At 48.7% G+C, this 25796-nt stretch overlaps 1 protein-coding gene across 4 annotated transcripts in view; it reads right to left on the reverse strand.

Moving 5' to 3' along the window:
* ALPK3 (alpha kinase 3) overlaps positions 1–25168 on the reverse strand; it is a 35125-nt gene extending 9957 nt beyond the window's left edge. The window contains exons 1-5 of one of the 4 annotated variants that reach the window (XM_074837268.1): positions 24884–25167; positions 15139–15177; positions 11795–11916; positions 4234–4351; positions 1891–2923 (exon numbers count right to left, since the gene is read on the reverse strand). In XM_074837268.1, the coding sequence (XP_074693369.1) occupies positions 1891–2923; positions 4234–4351; positions 11795–11916; positions 15139–15177; positions 24884–25026 (1455 nt within the window). In that variant the 5' untranslated portion in view covers positions 25027–25167. Of the gene's footprint in view, positions 1–1890; positions 2924–4233; positions 4352–11794; positions 11917–15138; positions 15178–15444; positions 15686–24883 lie in introns of all 4 variants that reach the window. The other 3 variants (XM_074837270.1, XM_074837269.1, XM_074837271.1) reach the window with 3 other exon arrangements.
* Between the last annotated feature and the right edge of the window lie 628 nt (positions 25169–25796).

Here is a 25796-nt window from a genome sequence, read left to right on the forward strand (position 1 = left end):
CTTATTCAGAAAAGGTTTCTGGGAGCTTTTCTGAAAAGCATCTGTCCTTACGTAATCATAACACACTCAAACTAGGGGCATATAAAAGAAATATAATAAAATCATCAGTTTCTAAGCTAGGCAAGAGCGATCATCACACAAATCCAGTTTCTTCTCTGCTCTTGTGCCTGAGGATGTTCAGATCCTGGCTATGGTCTGGCATTTTGCAAAGCCCTTCTGCTACGGATAAATCCAGCTCAAAAGAGAAGCCCTGAGCATGAGGCCCAGCTGGATTCCAAGGCCAGGAAAACACTCATGCTACAACCCTGTCTCATTTAAGGGAAAGAGGTAAAAAGACAAGCAACCCGTGTCCTGGGGAGTGAAAATATCCTCAAACACCTCCAGACTCAGCTTTAAAGGGCTTTAAAATAGCTTATTTGGTCACACAAAAGCCTCAGCACTTTCCCCAGCATCACCAACTAGCTGAAGCATTCAAATTCAAATAAAAAGCATTCCCTTTTGTCTACTCAAAGGCACACCAGCTGACAAGTTACAGGTTTCCCTCTGTGAGTGGGTTTTTGAAGAGGAAAATACCTTGATGCATGTCAAAGGCTCAGGGATGACAGCCCAAGCCTGACTGCTACACACCAACACTTTTCACCCTTCTTAAGAGCAAGGAGCATAAAAATGAGCAGAGAGGGAGAAAACAAATTGCTTTGCCATGGGCTTGCATGCACAGCAATAATTTTTGCAGCAATATGTGATGCTGATGGGTCAGGTTAAAGATGGGTTCAGGGTGCTGCACTGTGGTGAGGCCAGGACCCAGATGCTCGTTTCACTGCATAACACAGCAGGTTTATTACCAGTAAACGGTGCTCCTACCTTTGGCTAAAGAAATCTAGAAGAGGAAGAAAGGATTTTTTTTTTTTCACTAGAGCAGCTGGCAGTCCCACTTTCCATATCATAGATGTTTCCACATTCTGAAGTATTTGCATTACCTACCAAGGGGGCCGTGCTGCACCCAGAGTGCCTCCTCAGACAGCCCTGGTCTGTACTGAGAGCATGCACCTACCACCGCTCAAACACCAAATCCTGATGGCACCTGCAAATTGGACTTGGAGAAGATTTTACCGCAGAAGGGTTATTAAAGAAAAATGCAAAAAAAAGAAAAAAAGACTGGTAGCTTCCAGTCTAATATTTTGATGGAAAATGCTTCAGGTTAAGTGACAAAAATAGAAGTTGACTAAAAGATGCAGTGAGCGTCAGGAGCAGGTGCTGTGCCCTGGCGCTGTGTCACCACCACAATGAGTCTTGTAACAGAGTTTTTCCAACAGGGAAGAGCCAAAAAATAGCCCAGATCTACTGTATACATGTTGCACTGTAAACAAAATTCAATGCCCTGCCCGGCACAGCTCACGTGGCATACCTGGCATGCAGCACTCATTTGCATGGGGGGCTCACTAAACGCCGGCTGAAGCTCAGGTTCAGTTGCTAAACTGAACAGATGTCATCAGTCTCGCTGCCTGGTATACGCACAAGGTATCCACCCCCAACTATAAATAGCCATTCAGTGCTCCCTGCTTAACTGATTTGGAAACATTTTGCATGAGGTCAGCCTACCGATTAAATAGGAGAGCTCACAGCACGCCCCAGGCCGCCCAGAGACCAGCTGCTTGGCCGGAGGGCCCTGACGTACATCTCTCCTCACCACCCCGTCTGACATTTATTCGGAGATGGGGTGGAAGCTCTGCTGTCTGGGCACACAAAGTCCAGAAAGCCCTTTTTTCTGGGTGCTTTTGCCGGTGGACATCTACGAAACCTCAGCAGCAGATCCCGGGGGGCAACACAACTGTGTGGCACAAATATTTTCTTGTTGCAACCCCCGCGTTGGCTGCTTTCTGTCCTAGTTACCTCTGGAGCGATGGCTTTGTTTCCCTCCAACTTCTGTGCTTGCTGCTGGCCTCTCTGTCCCTTGGACGGCACAGATCCTGCCTCCGACACCTCTGGGGACGACAGAGCATCCTCTGTCTGTCTGCCGACTGCCACGGGCTGCAGGGCAGCCTTGCTCGCAACCTCTTCCTTGGCTCCTGCCTCCTCCTTCCCTGCTGCCGGCTTCACTTCCTTATCAAAATACATCTCTTTCAAAGAGAAGCGCATGTTACCATTAATTTTAGTGTCCTGATTCACAGCTTTCCCGGGCTGTTTGATTTTTGGACTGTTTTCCACTTCTTGATCATTTGCCACCCTCAAACGTGCGCTCCTGCGTAAAGGGACGGGAGGCGCAAACCTTGGATTTGGAGAGGGGTTAGGCCTGTCTTTTCCAGTTTCTTCTCGCTTGGAAACTTCCTGCTTTGCTGCTGGAGGAGCCTCCACCTTCTTTTTCTTTTTAGCTGCAGAGTCTTTTGCCATTGGCTTAGTCGCTAGGTCCTCCACTGTCTCATAGATGTACGCGAGAAAGCTGTTCCCGTTCTCCTCCACACTTTCCAAAGAGGCGTCTCCATTGGTGGTCACATCTGCTTTCAGAGGTGCTATCAGCTTGGCTGGAAAGCCCGGCATCACATTGACCGGCTGCTCCTTCGGCTCAGCAATATCCTTATGTAATCTGGACTGAGAATCGGCAACATGCACTTTTGCTGCATCCTCCTTCTCCCATGGAGAGGCTCCCGAGCGGAGATTCAGATCCCTGGCCAGCCTCCGCTTTCTCTGGAGCCGATCAGGGCTCATTCCCTGCAACTTCTCGACCTCCACATTTTCTTTCCCTCGCTTCTTGCCCTGTTCTATCTCTCGCAGTTTTTCTTCAGCTTTTCTCTTAATTTTGGCAAACCACTTCTGGTGGATTTTGAACTCAGTCATGGTTCCCACTTCCAGCACGCCAGAGCAGGACACGATGCCTTTGTTATTTCTAGCTGAGGCCTGGTAAATGCCTGCATCTTCTTCTCGGCACCTGGAAACCAAAAGCTCTGTGTGAGACCTGCCCATCCTCCCCAGGCACTACCACTGGGCACGCAGACATGCACACTCTCCCACTTCTTGCGCCAGAGGGACCAGAAGACGAAGACACGGCCCTTGAGGTGCCCACAGTAGGTCTGGAGGCCTGGGGCTGGCCTTCCTCCCCAGGCTCTGCCTGTACTCAGCACTAGCAGGCAAGCAAGTCGGACGCTAAATCAGTGCCCAGCTCCCCCCGGGGCTCTAACTTTGATAAGAGAGGGCTGTGATGGAGGGGAAACAGCTAGCACCAGGCTTCCTGACTGTTCTTGGCCACATTCCTCTGCAGGATCTTCTCCTCTCAGCTCTTCACAGCCTACATGACATTTCTGTTCTTCCACCACCCTACTGCCTTACCAAAGCCCTCCCACCCTGCCTCAGGCACCAGCACGAGCATGTGCATGCCATCTCTGCTGTGGCCCCTCAGGGATGCCTGGCCCATGGAGATCCCTGCTCCTGCGAGAGGTGAGCCAGCCTCTGACGGAAACCTGGAGCACACCTGGGGCAGCAGAAAAGCCCAGGCTAGAAGCATGAGGATGACAAGACTATCAGCAAGACCAACATTCTGCACTTTCAGACAGTGCTGCACCTGTCTGACATCCCAAATCCGGGACTCGAGGTGCAACAGGTCTCTGCTTGCTGGGGACATGGTGTGACTGGCTCTCCAGAAGCACAGTGCTCATTTAAAGTTAAAAGAAGCTGGTAGTCAGGGCTGAATAAAGGAGGCCCTTGGCTCCATCAGTCGAGTGCCAAAGCAGTCCTTTCCTTCCCTGACCTCATGGTCAGAGGCCCTCCTGGGACAGGGCCACAGCCCTTCCCTCTCTTTACTCTTGCTTAGGACGCTCCTATGAACTCATTTCTGTCCTTGCTTGTCTGATCCCCTGGACCATCATCCTGCAGGCAGCCAGTGCTTTCCCTTCGCTCACCTTTGTCCAGCCCTAATGCTCAGCACTTGCCTAGTGCAGCCATAGCACATGCTGCCACCAGAGCACTGGAAGGCTCCAGAGAAGAATTTCTGACCTTCCTCTTGCTTCCAGCATGGCAGCTATCTCTGGATGCAGTAATGGATCTCATACTGATGTGATCAGGGAGTCAAAGTGAAGAGCTGAAGGGGAAGGGACAGCCAGCAACATCACAATGGGGAGCAGAAGGGGCCAGCACAGGTGCTGGGGGTGGAAATCACTGCTGACAGCCAGCTCCTCCAAATACTGAAAACATGCTCAGAGCTCCCATCACCAAATCCAACCACTCTCCAGCTTCTTTACTCACTTGTACAGCTGCAGGGTGTGGCGATTTCCGTGACGGAATATCTCATACTTGGGTAAGCCACAGTAGCGGTCCATCTCCTCATCATCCTTATACCATGTCACCTCTGGCTGCGGGTATCCTGGGGAGGAGATGGATGGTACAAAAGGGTGTGAAACACTGCAACCAGTTGCACAGCAAGCCTGCTCCCACGGCGACAAGGCATCAACAGCAAAATGAAACACTGCCAGAATAGGATACATGTTATTCTGGGCTCACTGCATTCATTAAATCACACAGCAGAAAAAGTATTGTGAGTGGAAAACTGATGGGCTTATCCAAGTGTTTTATCACTCCTAGGAATAGGGCTATTTTTGAGGAAAAAATCTCAGCGCTTCATTCCTGAACAGAGGGCAGTGGATCACATGATCATCTCCTGTAACACTGGCTGGGAGGAGAAGATGAGCATACTGTCACTTTTATGTGAAGAGGCATGTTTTGATGAGATTAAGGCTAAGGTTAGAAAACAGGCATTTGCCCCTCCGTGGAGCTCACAGCCTTTTGCTAAGTGTCACAGCCTGTAAGCTGATCCAAAAGTTTCCATTGAACAGAAACAACCTTGATTGCATCATAGCCAGCTTGGTGTCCTACAAATGTCACTTGACAACAGATGTCACCTGCCTTTTCAGTAGAATGACATCATGACATGTGTGACTGGCTGCCTGGCAGGCCGGGCACGCAGCCATGTTCCCTGCCACCAACTGCAGAGGTAGATCAGCATGAGTGCCCCACATGGACCAGTGCTAGCCACAGCCCTCATCTCCCACCAACAGCAGCTCCAGCTCAGAGTAAGAGCAGTTTTCAGAGGAAAACTGCTTGAGCCAGTGGCCAGCACTGGCTCCTGTACTTTACATGGGGCTCCTGGCACAGACAAGCTGACCCTAAGGGCATGGGATAAAAGTTTCAATGATCACATCATGCCTCTACTTAAGTCCATGCGCTCAACAGTTAAACCCCAAGGTAGATATTTGAAGCTTATCTCCTGCAAATGCCCCTGCTGGCTTTCTGTGCTGCTGAAGTGAAGGAGTCCAGCACACTGCTCACCTCCACCAGTTCCCAAGGGTCTCCCCACCAGCCCCTGGCGCCCCTGAATGCTGCACAGGGTCAGCTCTAACGGCCAACACTGGCATGGGGCCAGCAAAGGTTCTCCAGGAATATCAAAGCGTCCAGACTTGACAGCTCTGAAGTAGAGAGAGGGCAGGGACAGGGCACTACCTTCTTATCCTGGATACTTCCCAGCTGCCAACCAACAGGTTTCAGGGCTACCAGCACCCTTTTCACCTCCAGGGTGAGAAGCCTCCTACTTGCACCAGAGATGCTGGCCGCCTGTAGCAATGCTTGAGACCAGCTTACACCTGCTCCAGTGAAGGTCCCATAATGGAAGCAAAAGACCAGAAGCAAAGACTCATCAGCAGGAATTCACCCTGGTTCTGGCCAATTCAAAATGCCGTTGACCAGAAAAGCAGCATACGTCAGATCTCCTCCTCATACCCCCCACCTGTTCTGTCCCTATCCATTGTTGGGGCTCTCCAGTGTCCTCTGGCCCCTCCAGGGACTTAACCCACTGGAACCAGACTGGGTTGGGGAAATAGTGTCAGAAGAGTTTCCCTTTCCTGCCCTCCTCCATGAACAACAGCCATCCCCATAGCCCAGACACCCCTGCAGACTAGATTTTACTCTATTTTCCTTTCCTCACTGAGGTCTCTCACGCTGCACTGCCCCTGGCATCTACCCTCCCCATCCTCATTGCCTGTGCATCTCTCACATCCTTTGCTGCCTCATTCCCCTCCCACTGTTGCCATTGGCAGCTTTGGCTTTCCGTTGATTAGTGCCTCTTTCCTCCCTTTCTGCAGGAAGCCAAGTCATGATTTTCTCCTGAAGCCCTTCCTGCAAGGCTCTCCATCAGTCTCTGTCTCACCACGGTCTGCTCTTTGCTGCTGCTCTGGCCCTCCAAACCAGCTTCTAGAAGTGCAAAGCCCTCAGATACTTGTGGCTGAAGTGAATGAGCCCTGAACTGCTAACTGGAGGAGGCCATGGGAGTACCCCAGTGATGGGATCATCAGTGATTGATGCTGCTGCTTATATTTTCCATAAATCTTTGCTACTGACTGTACTTGGCAGCAGGACCCTAGGCTGAATAAGCCTGTGGTGGTTTCTTTCTGCTCCAGGGATGAGGAATAAAACAGTTTTCATACACAGCTCACACTTTGCCCAGAGCAATCCTACCCTTCCCAAGGGCTGTTCTGCAGGTGAGACCTTCAGGAGGCCCCCACAGTCCGTAACGCAGCTGGCAGGTAGATTTTCCTAATACCCTGCAAACAGCAATCACGGTACTTCATTCTGGGAACTACAAGCACATCGTTTCTGAGAAGCCCTGTGATGTCTCCCCCTCCGTGGCCTCTGCAGCTGATTCCCATTCCCAGCTGACATCTGCTGGAAAGAGCTGTAATTTCTATAGCTGCGCAGTGCCTCGACAAAAGGCTTTTCCTCCTGTTAAGCCTAAACTCCCTTTGACCTGAGCACTTGTGTCCTTGAGGCTATCTGCTCCCTACCAGGGTCTTCCACCCCACCAGCCCAGCGCAGGCAAGGAGGGACTAGCCCCTGCTGCACACTCTGGCCTGTAGCAAAAGGGAGCTACAGGCAAGTGCTGGCTGGAAACCCAGAGGCAGAGGGATGCTGACAGGCTTCCCAACTCCCCCGCAGAAACAATGGCCTCAGCTGCCTGTTCAAACACCAGCCATCCCTCCCCAGGGGCTGTAACCAGAGCCAAGCAGGGGATGGAGAGATGCCTGCACAGGGACAAGGCTTCCTGGCATGCCCTGTGCTCGGCTGGGGAGGGGAGCTGCTGCTGACACTGCAGGCATCCATCCTCAGGCCGCCGAGCAATTAAATTCCCCTGGTCTGGGGGCAAGGGGGACAGGCATCACTCCCGGCACATCCCCTGAAACCACAACATCCGCAGCTTGCCCAGCTGCCACGACAGGCCAGTTTCAAGGGTGCCAGTGGGCCGGGGTGGTCGGATGCCCACCCTTAGCACAAGTGCATTGCGAGACAGAGCAGCCATTCACAAATCAGGCACTTGCCCCTCCAAAACCTGTCACTCCCATAGAACCCCCCCTGCAGCTGGTGTCAACAGGGATTTGCCAGCAGCTGGTCCCCTGCATCCACCAGCGAGTGCCCTGCAGTTGCAGACAGAGCGGTGCCGGGCGTTCCTGGAGAGGAGAGCAGGCATCCGCTTCACATCTTCCAGCCCAGCAAAACTTTTTTGGGAAGCGTCTCTTCCAGCAGCACTGCTCTGGCGTGATGGCCAGTTACTGCCAGAGGAGGCCAGTTACAAGCCCAGGAGACTTTCCTGAGCAAGAATTTTTTTTTTTTTTTTATGAAGATTGCCAGGTTTAGACCAAACATTCTTTTTCCCAAAGCTGTTGAAGTCTGAGAAGTCTTCAAAGCTTTGGTGACATTATCCAAAACAGTTCTTGCAACAGCTACCCAAAATCACCCAGAGAAACTCTGTTTAAATCAACTTCCTTTTTTTGAATTGTTGGGGCAGGGGTTGAGGGGAGCTAGTCTTCTGAAACTCTGGAAGGTAGAAAGATTTTTACAATTACACATAATCTCCTCTGTTTTCTGTTTCTGCTCTACACAAGCTACATGGAGGCAGTTTGGGGAGCAAGAGCCAATGGTAAGATCTCACCCCTTCCGGCATTTAAAGACGACAAGGAGGCTTCCAGTAACACTAACAGGAGGGAGAGATGCTCCCTAAGCACAGTAGTTTCCCATGCCACCGGCTGTGAGTGGTGTTCATTCACCATCCCCTTCTTGCCCTGGCTGCCTCAAACCCAGGCACCCTCATCTGGCACCAGCCTGCTCTCTGCTCCTGTACTCACTACTTCATCCCAAACCCACCCATCCACCCCTCTCGCAGCCCCTGCATTTCTCCAGACATCCTCCATCCAAGCACTTCACTCTCATCCTTCAAACATTTCCCTAAGAGAGCCACCACAGATACAACAAATTGAACTCCTTTATGCTTATTAAAATTATCTGCTAATCACATGACTCTCTACTCACCTTACCCCAACTCTCTTCCCCAAGCCATGGGCAGAGCCCTTTCCCCTCCACAGCCCTACAATAAACACAGACTGTTTCTGGGCACATTGCCTTGGTCCCATCCCCTCTGGGGACGTGCTACTCACCACAGTGCAGATGATCAAGCCCCTGCATAGCATGGGAGAGGTACCAGGCTGGACACTACTTCAGCACAAGCACTGACCCACGAAGGGAGTGATGGAACTGAGCTCCTGAGCCGATGATTTGGGTAGCCAGGGCAGAGGGGTTAAACCTGCCTAAGGAGGGCTGAAATGGCACTGTACAACAGAGGGCAATATGTGGGACTGACATACGATGATCTTGGCTACATCCAGTCATCACCTCTCCCGGGTGGCCTCAGTCCCTAATAAGCAGTCAGAGAGCCAGACCCCTTCATCCAAGCCCCCACATTTCATCAGCCGACATCTCTCCTTCCCAGCCAATGCTCTACAGAAATGACTGAACAGTTGTAAAAGCCTCCAATAAGGGCCACTCTCTGAAGAGAAGAACCCAATATCCACTCACTGGGAAGGATCTGTGATGACCCTTGAGATCCTGAAGTCCAGACAAACCCACCAAGGAAAACACTCGATGCAGAAAGTGGGGTGCGCTCTGCTCTGTAAGAAACTGCACAGTAAATGGAAACGTTCTCGTTTCCTTTTTCACATGTCGTGGAGAACAAAGGATGAACTAATTTTGTCTAAAAAAGAAAAGATGTCATAACTGATGCAGGATTTAACCCAAAACAATCAAATCAGACATACTAGGGACACCGGCAGCAGGCAGAACTAAGTAACAGGAGGAAAGGAGGGTTTGTGCAACCACCTAAGAGCATCAGGAAGTCTGCCTCTGCCTGGCTTGCTTTTCCACTTGCCTGCACCACCCAGCACATTTGGGAGACTGGTTCTTCAAACACTTGCATCTTGCTGCCTTTCCAGGACATGCCCAGCAAGTCACTGGTATTCACAGATGTGGGACTATCCTGTAACTCTCATTATTGGTCAAGAAGCAGCAAAAAAAATGTTAAGATGTTATTGTAGGTCATGTACATTTGTGGCTTGAGAGTCAAAACAGGAGCAGCTGACAGTCTGCCCTTTGCCTCCTGCAAGTTTATGAACCAAAGTGTCCCTGGACTCCAGCCATAGCAGTGGGACTGCGCTGGTTCCACTCTGGACACCGGCCAGGGATGCAACCACCACTTCCTTTCTCCCTGTAATGTCTCCCAGTTCAATGCAAACATCATGGCAGGGGGAGATATCTGAACTATTGATCAGACTTTGCAGTCAGAGTTCACTTTCCACCTTGTGCCCCTCTCTCAAAGAGATCCTGAGCTCCTACATCAGTCCACAGGACCACATGCAAAAGATGACCATATGGCATAGACGGTCCAGGCTGCTTTTAAGGATGTTCCCATGAAAATTCCTGATTTTGTAGGTCTATTAATTTAAGTGCATAAAGACATCCCCCAATCCAGTTTACCAGGTACAAAAATATTGTGATAGGCTAGATGCTGAAGATGCTCATTTGATACTTTCCTTCACTTGAGTAGAAAATGAGACCAGTACCAGGTCAAGTTTTAAACTTGGTGTAACACACCAGGTTGTGCTACACAGCACCAGCAGGTCATCCAAAACTGGAAGGCAACGTCCTGCCTACCAAGAGCAAGGGTGGACTGCAGGAAGAGCTACAGTCAGTACTTCGATTTTGGTACAAGCAGAGAAGGTTATTCCTTGGCAGCGTGTCTCCTGGAAAATATACAGTGAAGAGTTCCAAGAGCTTCTCTAGCTTTTCCAGGTGAGATGCTGGAAAGGACATGGACACTGAATTTACAGTGCTTCCTTGGTAGCACTGACTGAAGTACCTCTTCCCCATGTGCCCCCATGTGGGCACCACACATGCAGAGCTCGTGGTGAACTAGAGCTCAGCTGCACAAATGCACCTCACCCTGACAGAGCCCACATGGAGCTGATGCCATCATCTGGGCTTTGGAAGAGATGAAGTTTGTTAGAGGGAACTGTCAACCTCAAAGTGCAATTGGTGAAGACTCAAGCTAGTGAGAGAAGCCAGGACTAGGGACTTGGAAAGGGGCAAGCACTCCTGAAAGGAGAGCAGTGCTACCGAATGTCCTTGCAGTAAGAGCCATGCTCTGGATCTGCAGCACTTCTACACTTTCAGGCAAGGGGAGGTGGAAGAGAGAATTTTATCTGCTCAGGATTTCCTAATGTATCTAAACATCACTCATTTTTTGACCTCTGATACTCATCGCTTGCAGAATGGTGAGTTTCATTCTACTGCACAATATATCAAGCTTTTCCTTTCAGAAAACTTTAATTGGGAAAGACCTTCTAATGAAGGGCTTGGCTTGGAGGCATCTCCCTAGCAGCCCACTTTTGCCCTAGAAGCACAAGTGGTCTGCTGAAGTTAAGCATCAATAAAATCAATATATCAGTTGTAACCTTGCAAGTTCAGAAAGTCAGACCTGCAAAACAAGTGAATCTGTAAGAGAAGAGCCAAGAATTCAAAGCCAGCAGCTCTCAGAAGGGCTCACTCTGCATTTCCTGGTGCACTGCTTATTTACACCATGTTTCTAATGGCAAACTAGATTTTCTAAGTCTTAGGAAAGTCTTGGTCCTTGTGACTAAGAGGCTCACTGGAGATACACTCCTCCTTCCAAAACTTATGAACTTGTTTAACATCTCTCACTGAGTAACCTGTCAGAATAATTAACATGAGCGACATCAGGAAGGATCACAAAGTTGTAAACAAGTACATACTATGGAAAAAAGAGGTTTTAGAGTCTCTATATAGTCTCATCAGCAAAGGAGCTGCTTGCCTTTACACCAATGCCTGCCATGCCACATCATCACAATGCCTTAGTAGCAGCCCTCTTTTTCAGCCTCCCCCTCCTCCTCTTATTGGCCTAACCACTTCCTGCCCAAAGGTAGATTTTAGCTCACTGGGCAGAAACCAGCTTTTATTTCAGATGTTGACAGACACACAAGTTTATCACCGATGCAAACACAGCTGCGCTCTAATCATTTACAGCCAGCAAAGAGAGCCATAATGGGCTCCAGTATGATAGCCTTAGTCTTCAAAACTGCACATTCCTGAGTTATGGAGTCTAGGATTAGAGAAGCAGAGATTAGGACAATAAAACGTAGCTGGCCCAAGCAGTAACCAGCATATTCCATTTTCTGGTCTTTAATTTGCCTTGTTTGAGATGTTAGGTTATGCCTTTGCCTCTTTACAATCTCAGGTGTTTCCCCCCCTCTTAAATTAAAGCTGAAATCATCATGCAATTGCTGAATCTCTACTTGGCAGTCTGACAACAGTGGATGTGTTAACGTGTTGCCTTGTTATCACTTGCTCTAGAGTTTAACTAGCACAAGTCCAGCAAGTGAGGCAGGACCAGGTTATTAACTGAAGACACTGTTACCTGTCACTATGCACGTGAATTTAGCATCAGAGTCCTCGGACACAGAACGGGATTTGATAGTGGTTTCAAATAGTGGCTGGGTTTCCTCCGTCAGCTGAGAAATGATTGCGCAGAAGGTGCTCCTGGAAGATTCAAGAAGCATTTCTTAAGAGATCAAAGTACTAGAAAAATCAAAGGGTCCACTTTCTATCTCACCTCAGAAGCCTGTGTTCTTGTTGTAAATGCCCTCCTTCCCTCCCATCATCCCTACACTAGATTGCTCACAAGTCCAGTGCAGTGTCAGGGTATCTGACTGGTTTTTTACTCCTAAAATGACTGTCAATCTACAGTGTCATTTAAGAGACGTTCCCTTTGTCTTAGCCCTTATGGCTATCAGGTTAATGAATGTCCAGAACCATTTTAGTTCTTGATTATACCAGAACATTTCTTTGATCAGCCAGCAGGCTCGAAGCAAGATCCTGACAAAGTCAGCTTCACATTCCCAGTACTGCACCATCCGTGTTTCAAGTGTTGTTCTGTTCACTGGGATTTCTTTACCTGTGAAGACTTCATATGTAATTTCAGGCCAAGTGTGAACCAAACATGTCTCCCAAATACAACAGCCCTCTTTGAAAGTTTTGAATTAAGAAAAGCTGACTGCTGCAGGGACAGCTCAGTGAAGTAGACCTTGAGCCTGACTTGCAGCTTTCTGCGCTCAGGAATTACGTGTGAAGCTGCCATCCATTCCCTGTTTAACCTCTCACTGCTGCAGGCAGGCACTCACACTACATACTCCATAGGCACTGACCTCGAAGTTTAGGCTGGAACACCCAAATAGCCAGAACTAGCCAAATAGTGCAATCTGTGAAGCTCAACATGGACCTTAGATTCTCCAGTCATTTAAGCACTATTCAATGATAGCAATAAATCACCATATTCATACAGCACTGCCAACCCTGCTGGAGCATCACCAAGAGAGGCCCCAGAAGATCTGGGCTTTCTTAAATAAAGGAAAATTATTTCATTCCAAGTTGGGTCTTCATTCAGACAGTGCTCTGGGGTTTGTGGAAGGGAAGAGCTTCTTTTGTTTTTCCCTCTGCAATTAGAACACTACATGTTTACACTAGGAGAGAGACCCCAAGGTCTCAAGTGCAAGGATCTTAGGAGAAACAGCAAATATTGCAAGAGAACCAGTAGCTGGCAGCTCTACTTATATCATTTTTAGCAGTGAAAAACATTCCTTAAACAAGTGATCAGCTTCTAGAGACATGCAAGAGGTAGAACAAACCCCCAGACCATTCCTGACACAGCTCCACCACGAGCAGAGGGGCTCATAGCATGTAGTGAGGGCTCCTCAAGGAGGACCCCAGCCTCACAAGCAGCCCCCGGCTTGTAGGCAGGATGCTGGTGCTGCTGCTACTCATGCTCTACCTGCTGAGGAAGCAGACTTGTTCAGGAAAAACAAAAGAAGAAACCACATTTAGCATGAACCCAGCAAGGTCAGGTGCACTGACAGGCTCTGCAGCAGGGACTGAACTGCACGTACAGCTGAAGGTGCCAGGATAGCTACGGCCACAGCAACTGCCTGCTTCATCCACCCAGAAGACTTACCTGGAGGTGCTATGATTTTCACTCTGGCTTCCTACTAGAATGGGTTTGTAAGAGACGCAGGGAGAAGAACCCCTGAGTAACAAACAACCAGGATGCCATGGGAGTCTCATCCAGCTCCCAGGCACTTTGTGGTGGGTAAGGGTACAGGACAGGGGCAGCTAGGGCTGTTGCAAACTTGACTCATCTACTGAACGAGGGTTATAAGCACTGTCTGTATTCAAACACACATGTGGGATGGGGTAAAAAACAGATGCCACAGCTCAGACTCTTTTCTGTGGAAATCAAGGGTCCCCAGGAGACTGGCCCTGGCAAGCAACTCTCCACACAACTACAGGGCTAGGAAAGGCCTGTGGGAGCTAACAGCTGTTTCATACCAGAGAAGCCTTTCCATATTCCAACCCCAGGACAAAAAACTCCAATTTCCAAAGAGCAAGGCAGACAATCCCATACCAAGACAGTTACTGGTGGGGTTTTGAACGCCCCTTCAATACAGATCCCCAGCCCTAGACCAGTAAATGCCTTTTAGATTCACATAAGGAACTTCCCAAGCATCAATGAACATTTCATACCCCAGCAGGAGAGCAACCAGATCAGCATCTTTTAAAAAGTGATGTGCACACACAGTGACATTCGGGACCAAGTTTAATCCCAGTACCATGCCACCCGTACCAGCAGGAAGCACCAGGAATAAGTCTGGTCCATTCAGTGCAAATCCCACAATCAGGTGAAATCCAGCAAAGGCTACTGAATAGTTTAGGAAAGCGGCATCACCAGAAGCTGGTGGCCCCACAGGCACAGCAGATGAATCAGAGGAGATTTGCCCAATGTACACTTGGCAGGAAGCCCTGGAAGGTCTATTTAATCTTTCAAAGAAACCATTGTGTTAGTCACAGGGGGCTTTTAGAGACTGCAGCACTGTGGGGCTCTCAGCTGACTCACTCCAGCTGCAACAGACTTGTCCAATTCAAATTGCTTTCTAAACCAGTAATTCAGAGCATTCAAGAAATCTGATATAAGCAGCAGCCGCTCTTCCTCCAGGCCTTCCTGGAGCTGCATCTTTGTTGCAGAAAAAGCCCTGGAGCCTAAGAAGAGGACACCAGTAATTCAGTAGCCTTTTACATTAAAGAGGGATTTCCATACAAAAATCAGTCTGCAGGAAAAGATTTGAGAAGTGTATTCCTCTTCATCATGATTTTCTTTTCCTGATTTTTTTGGTTAGCACCCCCACAGCCTTGGGGGCATTCTGGAGAGACCTTTCCCCTCCATGGTCATTCCTCTACCTGCTTCTGCAGCAAACCAGTAATGTCAAATGATTTCCAGTTGTGTTACTTTGCCAAAGGCAAAGTACAAGTGCATTTCAGGGCAGGGTCCAAACGGATGAGGATCTTCACAATACAGCACAGGATAGCAGGGGGAGAAGAAAATTTCTTCTTTGAAAAGTCTCGGGGCAGACACACCTAATTTTTAATGTCTCTGTATGGAAGTCCCACTTTAATAACAAGAAGTAGCTGAACACCCACCCTATGGCTAAGAGAGAGGAGTATTTCTTGCACCTTAACACAGGAATTACAATAAACATTCACTTTGCTGTCTATAGTTCAAGCAAGTATTAGGGATCCAATCATGCAGAATAAGGTTGTTAGATCACTTCAGGGCTCTCTACTAATTAGTACCAAAAGCATTACTGATTAATCATGTGCAGGCAGATTCAGCAAAGTGTTTGGTCAGAGCAGTTTAATGCAATGTAGTTTTACCTTCCTAAACTGGAGGGAGAGAATCTGCTGCTTGATAAGCTAAGCAAAAAACAGCATAAAATCCATTAGACACAGAAGCATGGAAAGGAGCAGAAATACCGTTACAGAGATGTATTAATGATGAGTCGTTTTGCACAGGTCAGAGTTCCTATTAAAAGAAGGTACAGCTGCCTTACTCAGGCTGACTGCCAGGCTGAGCAAGCCACATTGTCAATTGAAATCAAAGGCTGTAAAAATGAAATGGTCGTTAACCGCAAAGAATAAGTGTAAGGACATTTATACAAGTAGGTTTCCAAGAAGCAGCACCTGAGCCTTCCATGCACCATCCGCAGCGTTGTGCTCAAAGCAGGCAACTCCACCCCGGGAGATGTTCGATTAAACGGCAGGCAGGAGTACAGACCGTTGCAAGCCCACTTCTCTGCTGGCAAGCAGGTGGCCTGAGCTGGTCACCCTCTGTGCTTCCAAGGACAGCTCGCTCTTTGGAGAAGCTGAAAACTCTCTGGTCACTATACACCGCTTTCCAGCTTGCCAACCAACTCACTAAGGTCTGGCAAAAAATTAAAATAAAATAAAAGAAGTAGACTTTACAAGAATCTACAAGTTTTGTTTTCTTTGCAGGAACATGTTATAACATTGACCAATTCAGGGAAAAAATAAAATAATCAAACACCCAAGTCCTACACAAGGGACCCCCAGACGAGCTACTTACCAGTGGCCATCAGCTCTCCCAAAGGAGTGTCTTCAAGGACTCATGTCCTAGCCAAAAGACCATACTGCCATATTGTGGCAGCAGCCTCTTGCAGGCTGTAGGAAATAACCTCTCAGCATTGACCCACAGCAGTCAGGAGCAGTTCCTCAGAGCCTGAGCTCACCCACATGGCAATCAAAAGCCTAAAACTAAGTAGGTACCAGCTAATCGACAGCACATAAGCTCAGTGATTTAATCACACTAAGATACACGTTAGTTATGCCTACGCAACAACCTCACCATATAGCCCCAGAAGCAACTGCAGCGTGGACATCCCCTCTGGGATGTAAGAAGTCAGACTCCCACATCGGTACATGCAGAGAGGTCAAACCTTCTCAGCCTTGTGCACTGAAGACCACCATTGAACAACCAAACTTCAGCACTTTACGATGATGCTACAGAAGACAGCATGAAAAACCCAGAAGGGTGCACCTCTTCAGGTCTCCTGCCCAAATGACCATATTCAGGCTCTGTGCAAGTCCCAACTGCACAGAAGTCAACAGGACTTCAAGTCTTGCCCTAAAAATTATCACAGAGGGTCTCCGAAAACTGCTCCTGCCAACCATATAGCAATTGCATCTGTGAAGACAGAACCTCCACGTGAATAATAAGTAAAAAAGTAGTTCAGTTTGAAGGCCTGACACTTTACACAAATAACTGCACATTTTCATTGGGGAAAAAAACAGCACTCTGAAGAGCTCACTGACTCCTCTCCTTCTGATCAGGAGAGCAAAGACAGAAGTTTTAGACAGCCACTCAGGAGTAGCTTTAACCAAACAAACACGGGTGGCACTTGCCCTTTTGGCAGCGGCTTCACCCTCTCCACCCCCAGCCACACGATCCTGATCCCTCCCCGGTGCCAACTGCTGTTCACGCAGCCAGAGGATGAGCAGATCAGGTGTTATTCAGCTGGAAAAATCAAACACTAACCATAACAGGCTGAGGATCAGCCACCCGATCCATCTTGCATGCACTGTGCTGGCCCACAGGAGAAGTCAGACAGAGGAACTCTGTCTTTCCAGCTGAGCCCCACCACCTGGGACATCCCTTTGAGCCCTATGTCCAGCCCAGCACTTCAAGGCATGCCTTTGCATTACCTGCCTCACTGACCAGCAAATCACCCAGTCCTCATCATTCCCAGCCACCCTAACAGCCTAGAGAGTTCAAATTGCACCTGCAGCTGCTCTCACCCTGCCCTGACCTCCCAGGGGGATCGAGCCTCCTCCTCCCCACAACCCTCCCAAGCACAGCCACCCCAGGCGATCCTGGGGCAGCAGCACAGATGCGCTGCGTCCCTGTGCTCTGGGTTGCCCCCAGGAAACTCTGTCTAGCTGGAAACATGGGCTTAAATAGTCTCAACCACCAGCTTTTCCAACTGTAAATAAACCCCAAAACACTTTGCATACCTCTGCAAGGCAAAAATGTCCTTTTAGCCTCCAGGAATACTAAGGACCTGGGCATCGCTTGAGGAGCCAGCAGGGAAGATCCTAAAACACTTGCTGGAGAATGTTAGTGTAGGCAGGAGTGTGGTTTTAATCATGCTGTCTTGCATAAGACAAGCAGGAAGGTGTCTTGGCTTGGATGTAAAGAAAATCACTCAAATAGCAAGAGTCAGAATGAAGGGTGCCTGTGGCACAAGCCCCTTGTGCTCATGAATGTGATCAAACAGCGAGCATCGTCAGTACTTTTTTTTAATTCCCAGTGTTGAGCACACACCCTGGGCTTCATTCACTGCACATGCTGAAACACAGTGCTAAATACTGGACTGAGGGTCTCTTGAGGAGCCTTGATATTATTAAAAGAAATAGGCCATCACCACAAAGATTCACGTATTAACTAAAGTTTAACCTCAATATGCTAAGGAACCAAGAAAAATTTGCTTTTCAGACTAGAGATTTAAGCCCAGAGAGAGCAAGATCAAATTCTGAATGCTTCAGCCAGAACAGCCCTGCCTGCAGGCAGCTGGCGTTTCACTTCATTTTAATTACATTCACAGCATACCCGCACAGAGCTGCAACGGCATAACTACAGATTCTAAACCAAATCTACCCACTTGGAAACGTGGGACTCCTGAGCAAGGCACAACAGCTGCCCCAGCGTGCCTAAGTCTGCCACTCTCTGGGACTGGGCTGTGTGTGTCCTCAGCTCCCCAGGGACTTGTTAGAGCCCACAGGACAGGACTCTGCTGATGAAACGCAGCATCAGCAGCGGATGTGTCCCCCCCAAGCAAGCTTGGGGTCATTGTAGTGACTGGATGACGGCAAATGCTTGTCTTATCCTGAGGAACAAATCTCAAGTGGGTGAATCAAGGTCTAAATGTACCGCTTTTGCTTCACTGGAGAAGGGGAGCTCAGAGAGGTCTGCTCCAGACATGTCCAGCATCGGTGGCAGGAAAGCCTCCGCGGGCACTTTGCATCTCTGAAGTGCAGTACAGCTCGTTAAAAGCTAGCCCTGAACATACAGGTTTGGTTACTAACCGCTGTGCCACCGGACTGTGGAATTACATTCCTCTACTATGCACCTTCTAGCAGCCCCAGTTCTTCTTTAAATTCTGTTTTATCAGATGCTTTCAAACTCCTTTGGACATTTATCATCCTCTTAAAGGTTTTAGCCCTTCAACTCCTCATAATTTTCTTCGGAAGTGAAGACAGTCTTCCCCATTTTTCATGCACTTGCAGTCTTGCTGCAAGGGCAGGAGGCAGAACTGTCAACCCCAGTCACTTTTTTTAATCACTGAGAACATTGCTCAAGTTGATGGCCTAGGCTGGTATATCACCCCACTGGCACCGAAAAGTTAACTCCAGCACCTTTTCTAACCCTCTCACGCAATCACTGCATGAAATTCTCCTCTCTCTGTATTTCGTCTCCCCAAGATAAAGAAATCTTTCTCCTTCCAGCTCATGTCCTCATATAGAAGTCAACAAGAGCTCAGGAGACTCTGAAATAGGCTTCACAGTGGCTCCATCCCCACACGTACACGGACTTGATCTGCTTGAGCTGCAACAGTTATTAATATATTTCAGTGCTCTTCCACAGCTCGAAAATTGAGCCACACAAGCTGTCCAGTGCAGCAAGTAAACAGCAAAACTTGTCAATGACAGCAAAGCTGAGACCTCTGAGTTATGTTTTGACAGAAACAGCATTGCATAAAAGCTCCTCAGAAGAGCTACTGAGAACTGGGCAGCCCTTCCATCCTGTGAGTAGGACAGAGGGATGGCCCTGGCAATCCCCTCCAGACACTCCCTCTTGCTGGCACTCTGACCCGTGACATTATTGGGCATGTTTTGCACATGCAGACTTCCAAGTATAAGATTTCATATGAACTTCTCTGCCTCCAAGGTTAATACTACTTGAGACAAATACAAGCCACTCCGAACGTCTTCTCAGCTGTCAGGAGCAAACCGTTTTCAACATTTAAAAGCCAACAATGAAGCTTTCATGTACATATGGTTATGCTTAAGGCTTCTTTCCTGCCACGTGTCCTCTTTCTTATCAAGCACTTCATGCACACACAGAACAAGCGTGTTTGTTTCATATACCATGGCAGTAATTATCAGCAATCCTGTGATAAAGCAGCTGTGAGTGCTATGGAGCTGTACAAGACACATTGTTATTTCACAGACTGGAAAACGGATGTATTGAGTCTTTGCCTGTCAAGGTCACGGAACAAATCGATGTCAGAGCTGGAGAAATATGGCATTTTTTCTGCCAGTAATTTACTTAGAGCTGAGATAAACACAGACTTGCATGCAACAATTTAGAGCTAGATTTCATTAACAGAGAAGGTGGAAAACAATAAATTAAGTTACATGTTCCTGTATCAGCCTCTGTAAGACTCCGAAGATGGCTCAGATCTGTGTATTTTAGCTCTGAATTATTGTTGCTTTTATGGTCCAAATTAATCTAGTAGCTAGTTGAAAGACATAAAGGAATGAGAAAGGACAAAAGAAAACAAAGCAAGTGTTGGACAATGAGATGCCCAGAAAAGCCGACATCTTCCTGATAACTCATTGTGCGTAGAAGACTTTTGTGGCTGTGGGTTAGAAAAGAAGCAAGTTGTTCATAACAGCTCTTCTACCTTCTTCTCAGACCAGGCAATGCTGTAAAGTGTGAGACTGAATCGGTGTGAGATAACAGCCTCACTCACCCAAGACCTTCCTTCCCTCACTGAAACAGAGTGAGGACAGAGCAGGTTTTAATTCCATCTCCTGGGAACTGCCTCTACTGTGGTGCCTCCGAAGAGGTGCCTCGTTCAGAGGGGACCATACAACCAGACCCCAGGCATGGGAAATGTCTCCATTGATGAGGTTTCCAGAGAAAAGCAAAGTTCACACATGTGACATTGTCTTTTAACAGTGGTCCTGAAGGGCACTGTTTGTCCAGCTCCACATCTTCATCTTCCAGCCATTATCAGCTCATCAGCCCACATACTCAGCTCCCCTTGAGTTTCTAGCCATAGGAACAGGAGGCTTTAGAAAGGGGGCTGAAAAATGCAGTTTGGGATTATTATTTGCAGTGCACAACTGCCAAGGAGCCCCACCCAAAACAAGGCATCCCTGTGCAGATACTTACACCAACAGGAAAAAGATGCCTCTATCCTAGAGATCAGGCTGCAGATTAATCCATCAGTGCCTTTACTTTTGCCTTTCCAGTGGGTACCAGATGTCCCTCCTTTCCAAGTTTGAGACACTTCCATCTGACAAGACAAATGGACCAAATTCCCTCAGATGCCACAGCCGGTTTCTCATCAGGGATTTACACCACTTGTTGTTAAAAGCAAGGTCCCATAAGAAGTTACAGGTGCCCATAAGAAGTACAGGTGCCCAGCTGCTGAAGAGGGAATTCCTCTGAACTAAGAAAGCTAAATATGCTTTTCAGGAACTAAGTACTCCCGAGTTTTCAGCTCATTTTATTATAGTAACCGATCTTTCACCTTCATTTGATATTATGTGCAAAGCAAGAGGTACAAGATGGGGAATGGTTTCTAGCCAGAAAAGCCAGGTGGCAAGGCACTCTCCTGAGCTCAACTGCCGCCACAGCCAGAGACAGCCATCCAAGAAAAGATCAGAGGCAATGTCACTACACTCTATAAATATCTGCATATGATGAAGCTATGACAGTAGAAAGATATTTAAGCAAGGAGGCAATGCTGTAATGAGACCAAGGAGCAGACATCTGCATTAGACAAGAGGTGCAGATCACTTCCAACAGTGGAGTTTGCCTAGGACTCAGATGAAGTTTTTACATAAAATTGCATCTCTCTGCACAAGACATTCTCCAGACTCAGACAGTTCTTACAAAAAGGATACCTAAAGAGATGTCTTGAAGTTGTGGCCCATGAATGCAGCTAAGGCAGGACTGACAGCTTCTCCTCTCACTTTGTGAAGTAATTATAGTCAAGTGCTTTGAGACATAAGAGTTTTTTTTTAAAAAAACAAACAAACAAAACACCTACCCCAAAATAAAATAGTCCTGTCAACTTCCAGGGCAGAAGGCAAGTTACCATGACCATAAGCTGCTCCTCACATTGTCCATTATCAGGTATGTTAAAAGACCAGCGAAGGAAAGTAAGTAATGTCTTCCCACAGAGCTATCTGCTCACAGGGAAGATTCTTCCTGAAGACCAGTTCCCAAGGGCACAAAAAGTAAATATCCTGAATGCTCTGTTTAATAAAGGGATGATGTTCTCTCTACAGCCATTTTCAACACCTCTATTCTTTTGGCCCCCGCAGCACCACCTCTGACATATTCTATAAGTTAAAAAACAGAAAAATCATGTACCAGTTTCCAAATTAGTATCCTTCAACTTACACAACCCCCCTTTCCTCCTATAGGATGAGGGAGACCACGTAAAATCATCCAGACGACTCTCTACATGGTTCATGAATGCAAGCATACAGGTGAAACATGTCCATGAGTCACCCCAGAAGCAGGGATTCCTAACCTCAGTTTCTTTTCATAAACAGTTATTTCCATGTCTGTAAGTATCTCTACCACATCACTACACTTTCTACTGCTTTACAAATGGGTGAATAGAGCCGGCAAATATTTGGTTAAACACATTCTACAGATGCATATAAAGACAGCAACAGAGAACCCTGAAAAAAACACTTTCTTCAGCTCAGAATACCCATTTCTGCTTTCTAACTACCACAGCAGCCTCCCACCACAACTGTGTGTCTGAATCACTTGTCCTATACTTTCTTAGCTCCAAACCCACCAAATTCAAATATGTTCTGCATTAAAGAGAACTGCTGAATGTTATCTGCCGTTAGGCGTGTCACTCATCTTGCTTTTCAAGTTCTCCCAGGCAAGCTCTCCAGATGTTCCTGGATTTAATTAAACTCATAATTGCTTTCTGAAAGTCTTCTTGCTACGCCATTCCACTCACTTGCTTTCCAGAAGTGTTATTATACATTATTTAATTACAGGACAAAAAGCCCCACTTCATTCAAGCCCTTGCCCTGCATCACAGACAACAACAGTTTCCACACATCCTGGCTCAAGTCTTCAGCACTTGTAGGTGCTCTCAGGGCTGTGCAGGGAAAGAGACTTTTACATTACTTCTCCTTAATTCATGGAGAGGTCAGGGAAGATGGCTGGCAGATGTCATCAACACAGGGAAAGTTCAGTTTTGCTATTTAGCGAAAATTTATTTGCTGCTTCTTACAACAGAAAGGGCAGCCACTGAATCACAGAATCATCTCAGTTGGAGAAGACCCTGAAGCTCCTCCAGTCCAACCATGAACCTCACCCTGACCGTTCCCAACTCCACCAGATCCCTCAGCGCTGGCTCAACCCGACTCTTCAACCCCTCCAGGGATGGGGACTCCCCCCCTGCCCTGGGCAGCCCATTCCAACGCCCAACAACCCCTTCTGCAAAGAAATCCTTCCTAAGAGCCAGTCTGACCCTGCCCTGGCGCAGCTTGAGGCCATTCCCTCTTGGCCTGCCGCTGGTTCCTTGGCTCAAGAGACTCATCCCCCCTCTCTGCACCCTCCTTTCAGGGAGCTGGAGAGGGCCATGAGGTCTCCCCTCAGCCTCCTCTTCTCCAGACTAAACCCCCCCAGTTCCCTCAGCCGCTCCCCATCAGACCTGTGCTCCAGACCCTGCACCAGCTCCGTTGCCCTTCTCTGGACACGCTCGAGTCATTCAATGGCCTTTTTGGAGTGAGGGGCCCAAAACTGAACCCACTCATCGAGGGGCGGCCTCACCAGTGCCGAGCACAGGGGTAAGATCACTGAAGTTAACATGCAAAATGAAATTACCTTGCCATAGGCTTTGACAAGCAAGTACATAGTGGGTTGAAAAAAGAATTGGACAATTTGTGGAAATCAAATGCACTGCTGATTAAAGTGTAGCAGTACAGTGTCCCTTTGCCTGCAAAAGCATTAGGCTCCCACAGATGGAAATTGGGGCGCACCCACCTGCAGCACTAGCCTGACAAGTTCAAGGTGTTCAGGACTCAGAGCTCTGCAGTCACAGGCTGGATTTACCGTGTCTGAGTCACACCATCAACACAGACAGAAGACACCAGTCTCGCTACTGGGAGCGCCATATCACTCTGCGGCTTCCTCAGCAGCCTTAAGGAAAACTTCAGGGATTTGGGGAAGCCAGCTGGGAACACCAGAGGTATTGCTTGCAGGACTGATGAACCCTCCTTTATAGTTAAACTGTTTAAAGCTGCAATTTGAACATACTCAGGCAGGAATAAAAATCAAGCTATAGGCAACCAAAGCACCCCGACATCTTATTTATTAAAGACTCTCTCTACTTGTGACCCGCAGAATGGAGTCCTCAGACTCAATTACAGATTTCCTTTGTATAGTATGGCTTGAGGTCACAGATTGGTTATGGACACGGCACAGACATTTGTCGGTACCGAAGATGCCACGGTATGCAGACAGACTGCAATTAGATTGCACACCACGATACAAGCACAAAGGAACTGAATTAAGGCAACTGAACTTTGGCATTACCCCAGTTTTAACATCTGACTTTCAGGCAGCATGTTTTCATCTCTTTTGGGCCTGTATTTATTTTTATGAATCTCTGATTCTTTGTGGCGTGAATGCTTGACACGCTGGAAATGGATAATTTATAAATCATCGACAGGGAAGAGGCACACTTGTTTCAAGAGAAGAGCATTCCTAGCGAATCCAAAGTAATTTATAGACCTTATTTTGAACGACTAACACAATCACCGACACCTTTGCCTTCACTGGCACGTTGCCTTGTATTTTTGTATTTGCTAACCTCATCCAGTCTCAGTTGACAACATGTTTATCATACCTTCTGCCGTGTGAACAAAGCCTTATTCCTACCACAGACCCCCTGCCTAAGGACATTTCTGACCCAGGAATGCTGTTCTCATCGTTGCTCGGCCCATATCTACATTGTAGAAATACCTTTTTGGCAGTGAGATAAGGCACACGCGCAGCGGGCCCCTTGCTCGGAGTCTGGTGTCGCTAACACAAGCGGCTTCACTACAATGAAGACGGGAAGGTCAGTGCAGTCCCCTCGCCGCGAGTTTAACTCGAAAGCCACAGCAGCTCCCGTCCGTCAGGATTCACAGCAAGGCCATCGACTTAGCACACCTGCCCCGCTATAAAACGATGCACGACTCTGACAACCCCTGCCCGGGCAACAACCGCCAAACAACACAGCCCGTTTCTTGGAAGCGAGGTGCTGGCCCGCAGCGAGGGAGCTGGTCTTGGGGAGCCCCCGCCATCGCTGGGCTCCGCCACCCTCACGCCGCTCTCCAGGGAAGGAGAGGCCGGGGCAGCGGCTCCCAGCCCAGCCGTGCCCTCGGTCCCTTCGGGGCCGGGGTGCTGCCCTACGGCCCGGGACGCCGCTGCGCCTCCAGACCCCTCGCACCTCGGGCCTCCGCCTGCCTTCGCGGTGGCTCCCGCAGGCCCCGGCGCGGGGCCGGGCAGCGGCGCCCCCCGGCAGCGGGGGGACTCCCCGGCAGCGCCCTCCCCCGGGCCCGGCCCGCTCACCTGTTGCGGGGCCGGATGCTCAGCAGGTAGCTGCGCCGGTCGGGCCGGGAGGCCCAGGCCGCCTTCTCGGCCTCCTCCGCCCCCTCGACGCTGCCCGTGTCCCGCCCGGAGGGGCCCGCGAGGGCCCGGCGGGGCTCGCCCATGGCGGCGGCCGGGCTGCGGCTGCCCCTGCCCCCGCCGCCGCTCTGCCGGGTCACTCGCCGCCGGCATTTATACCCGCCCCGCACATGCCGCTGTCAGTCGCGGGCGGTGACGCGGCGGCCGCGGCCCGGCCTGGCCCGGCCTCCCCGCGGCCTCCCCGCGGCCTCCCCGCGGCCTCCCCGCGGCCTCCCCGCGGCCTGGCGGCTCGGGCTGCGCGGGGCCCAGGGCCAGGCCGCCACCATCGCCGCCAGCCCCAGGGCAGCTTTGGGAAGAAAGTGTGCTTCGCTGTTTTTTTATGATAACCCCTGAAGGGAAGCTGCTGCAAGTATACTTGAAATTAAGAAAAGGCTGATTCTACTCCCTAGGAAGGCTAAAAGATTGTTACTTGCGTTTATAACCTCCTAAAAAATTATGTTTAAGGTAGCGCTTAGTGCTGAGCAGGATGGGCCAAATGAATTTTCTCTGTCCTATTTTCTCTGCTGTTATTCTAGTAGAGTGATTTATACACAGGATTTACGGTGTTGTTTTCCCCATCCAACCAGAAGTAATAAAGTAATGAAGGGATAGCAGGTGCAATAGTTTTGAAATAATTGCCTAGGTGGCAAGAGCTGGGTTGTGATTCAGCAGTGAGATGGAAGATTTCCCTCTTAGTCCTCTGCAAACCAGGAAACCATCTTTCAGGGGAAAAAAAAAAAGCATCTCTGCCTCCATCAAACAATATGTTCCCCCACTGACTGGTAAGGTTAAGTTAACCCGAGCCTCACTTGGTGGA

Source organism: Strix aluco, chromosome 12, assembly GCF_031877795.1.
Source record: "Strix aluco isolate bStrAlu1 chromosome 12, bStrAlu1.hap1, whole genome shotgun sequence".
Taxonomy (NCBI): domain Eukaryota; kingdom Metazoa; phylum Chordata; class Aves; order Strigiformes; family Strigidae; genus Strix; species Strix aluco.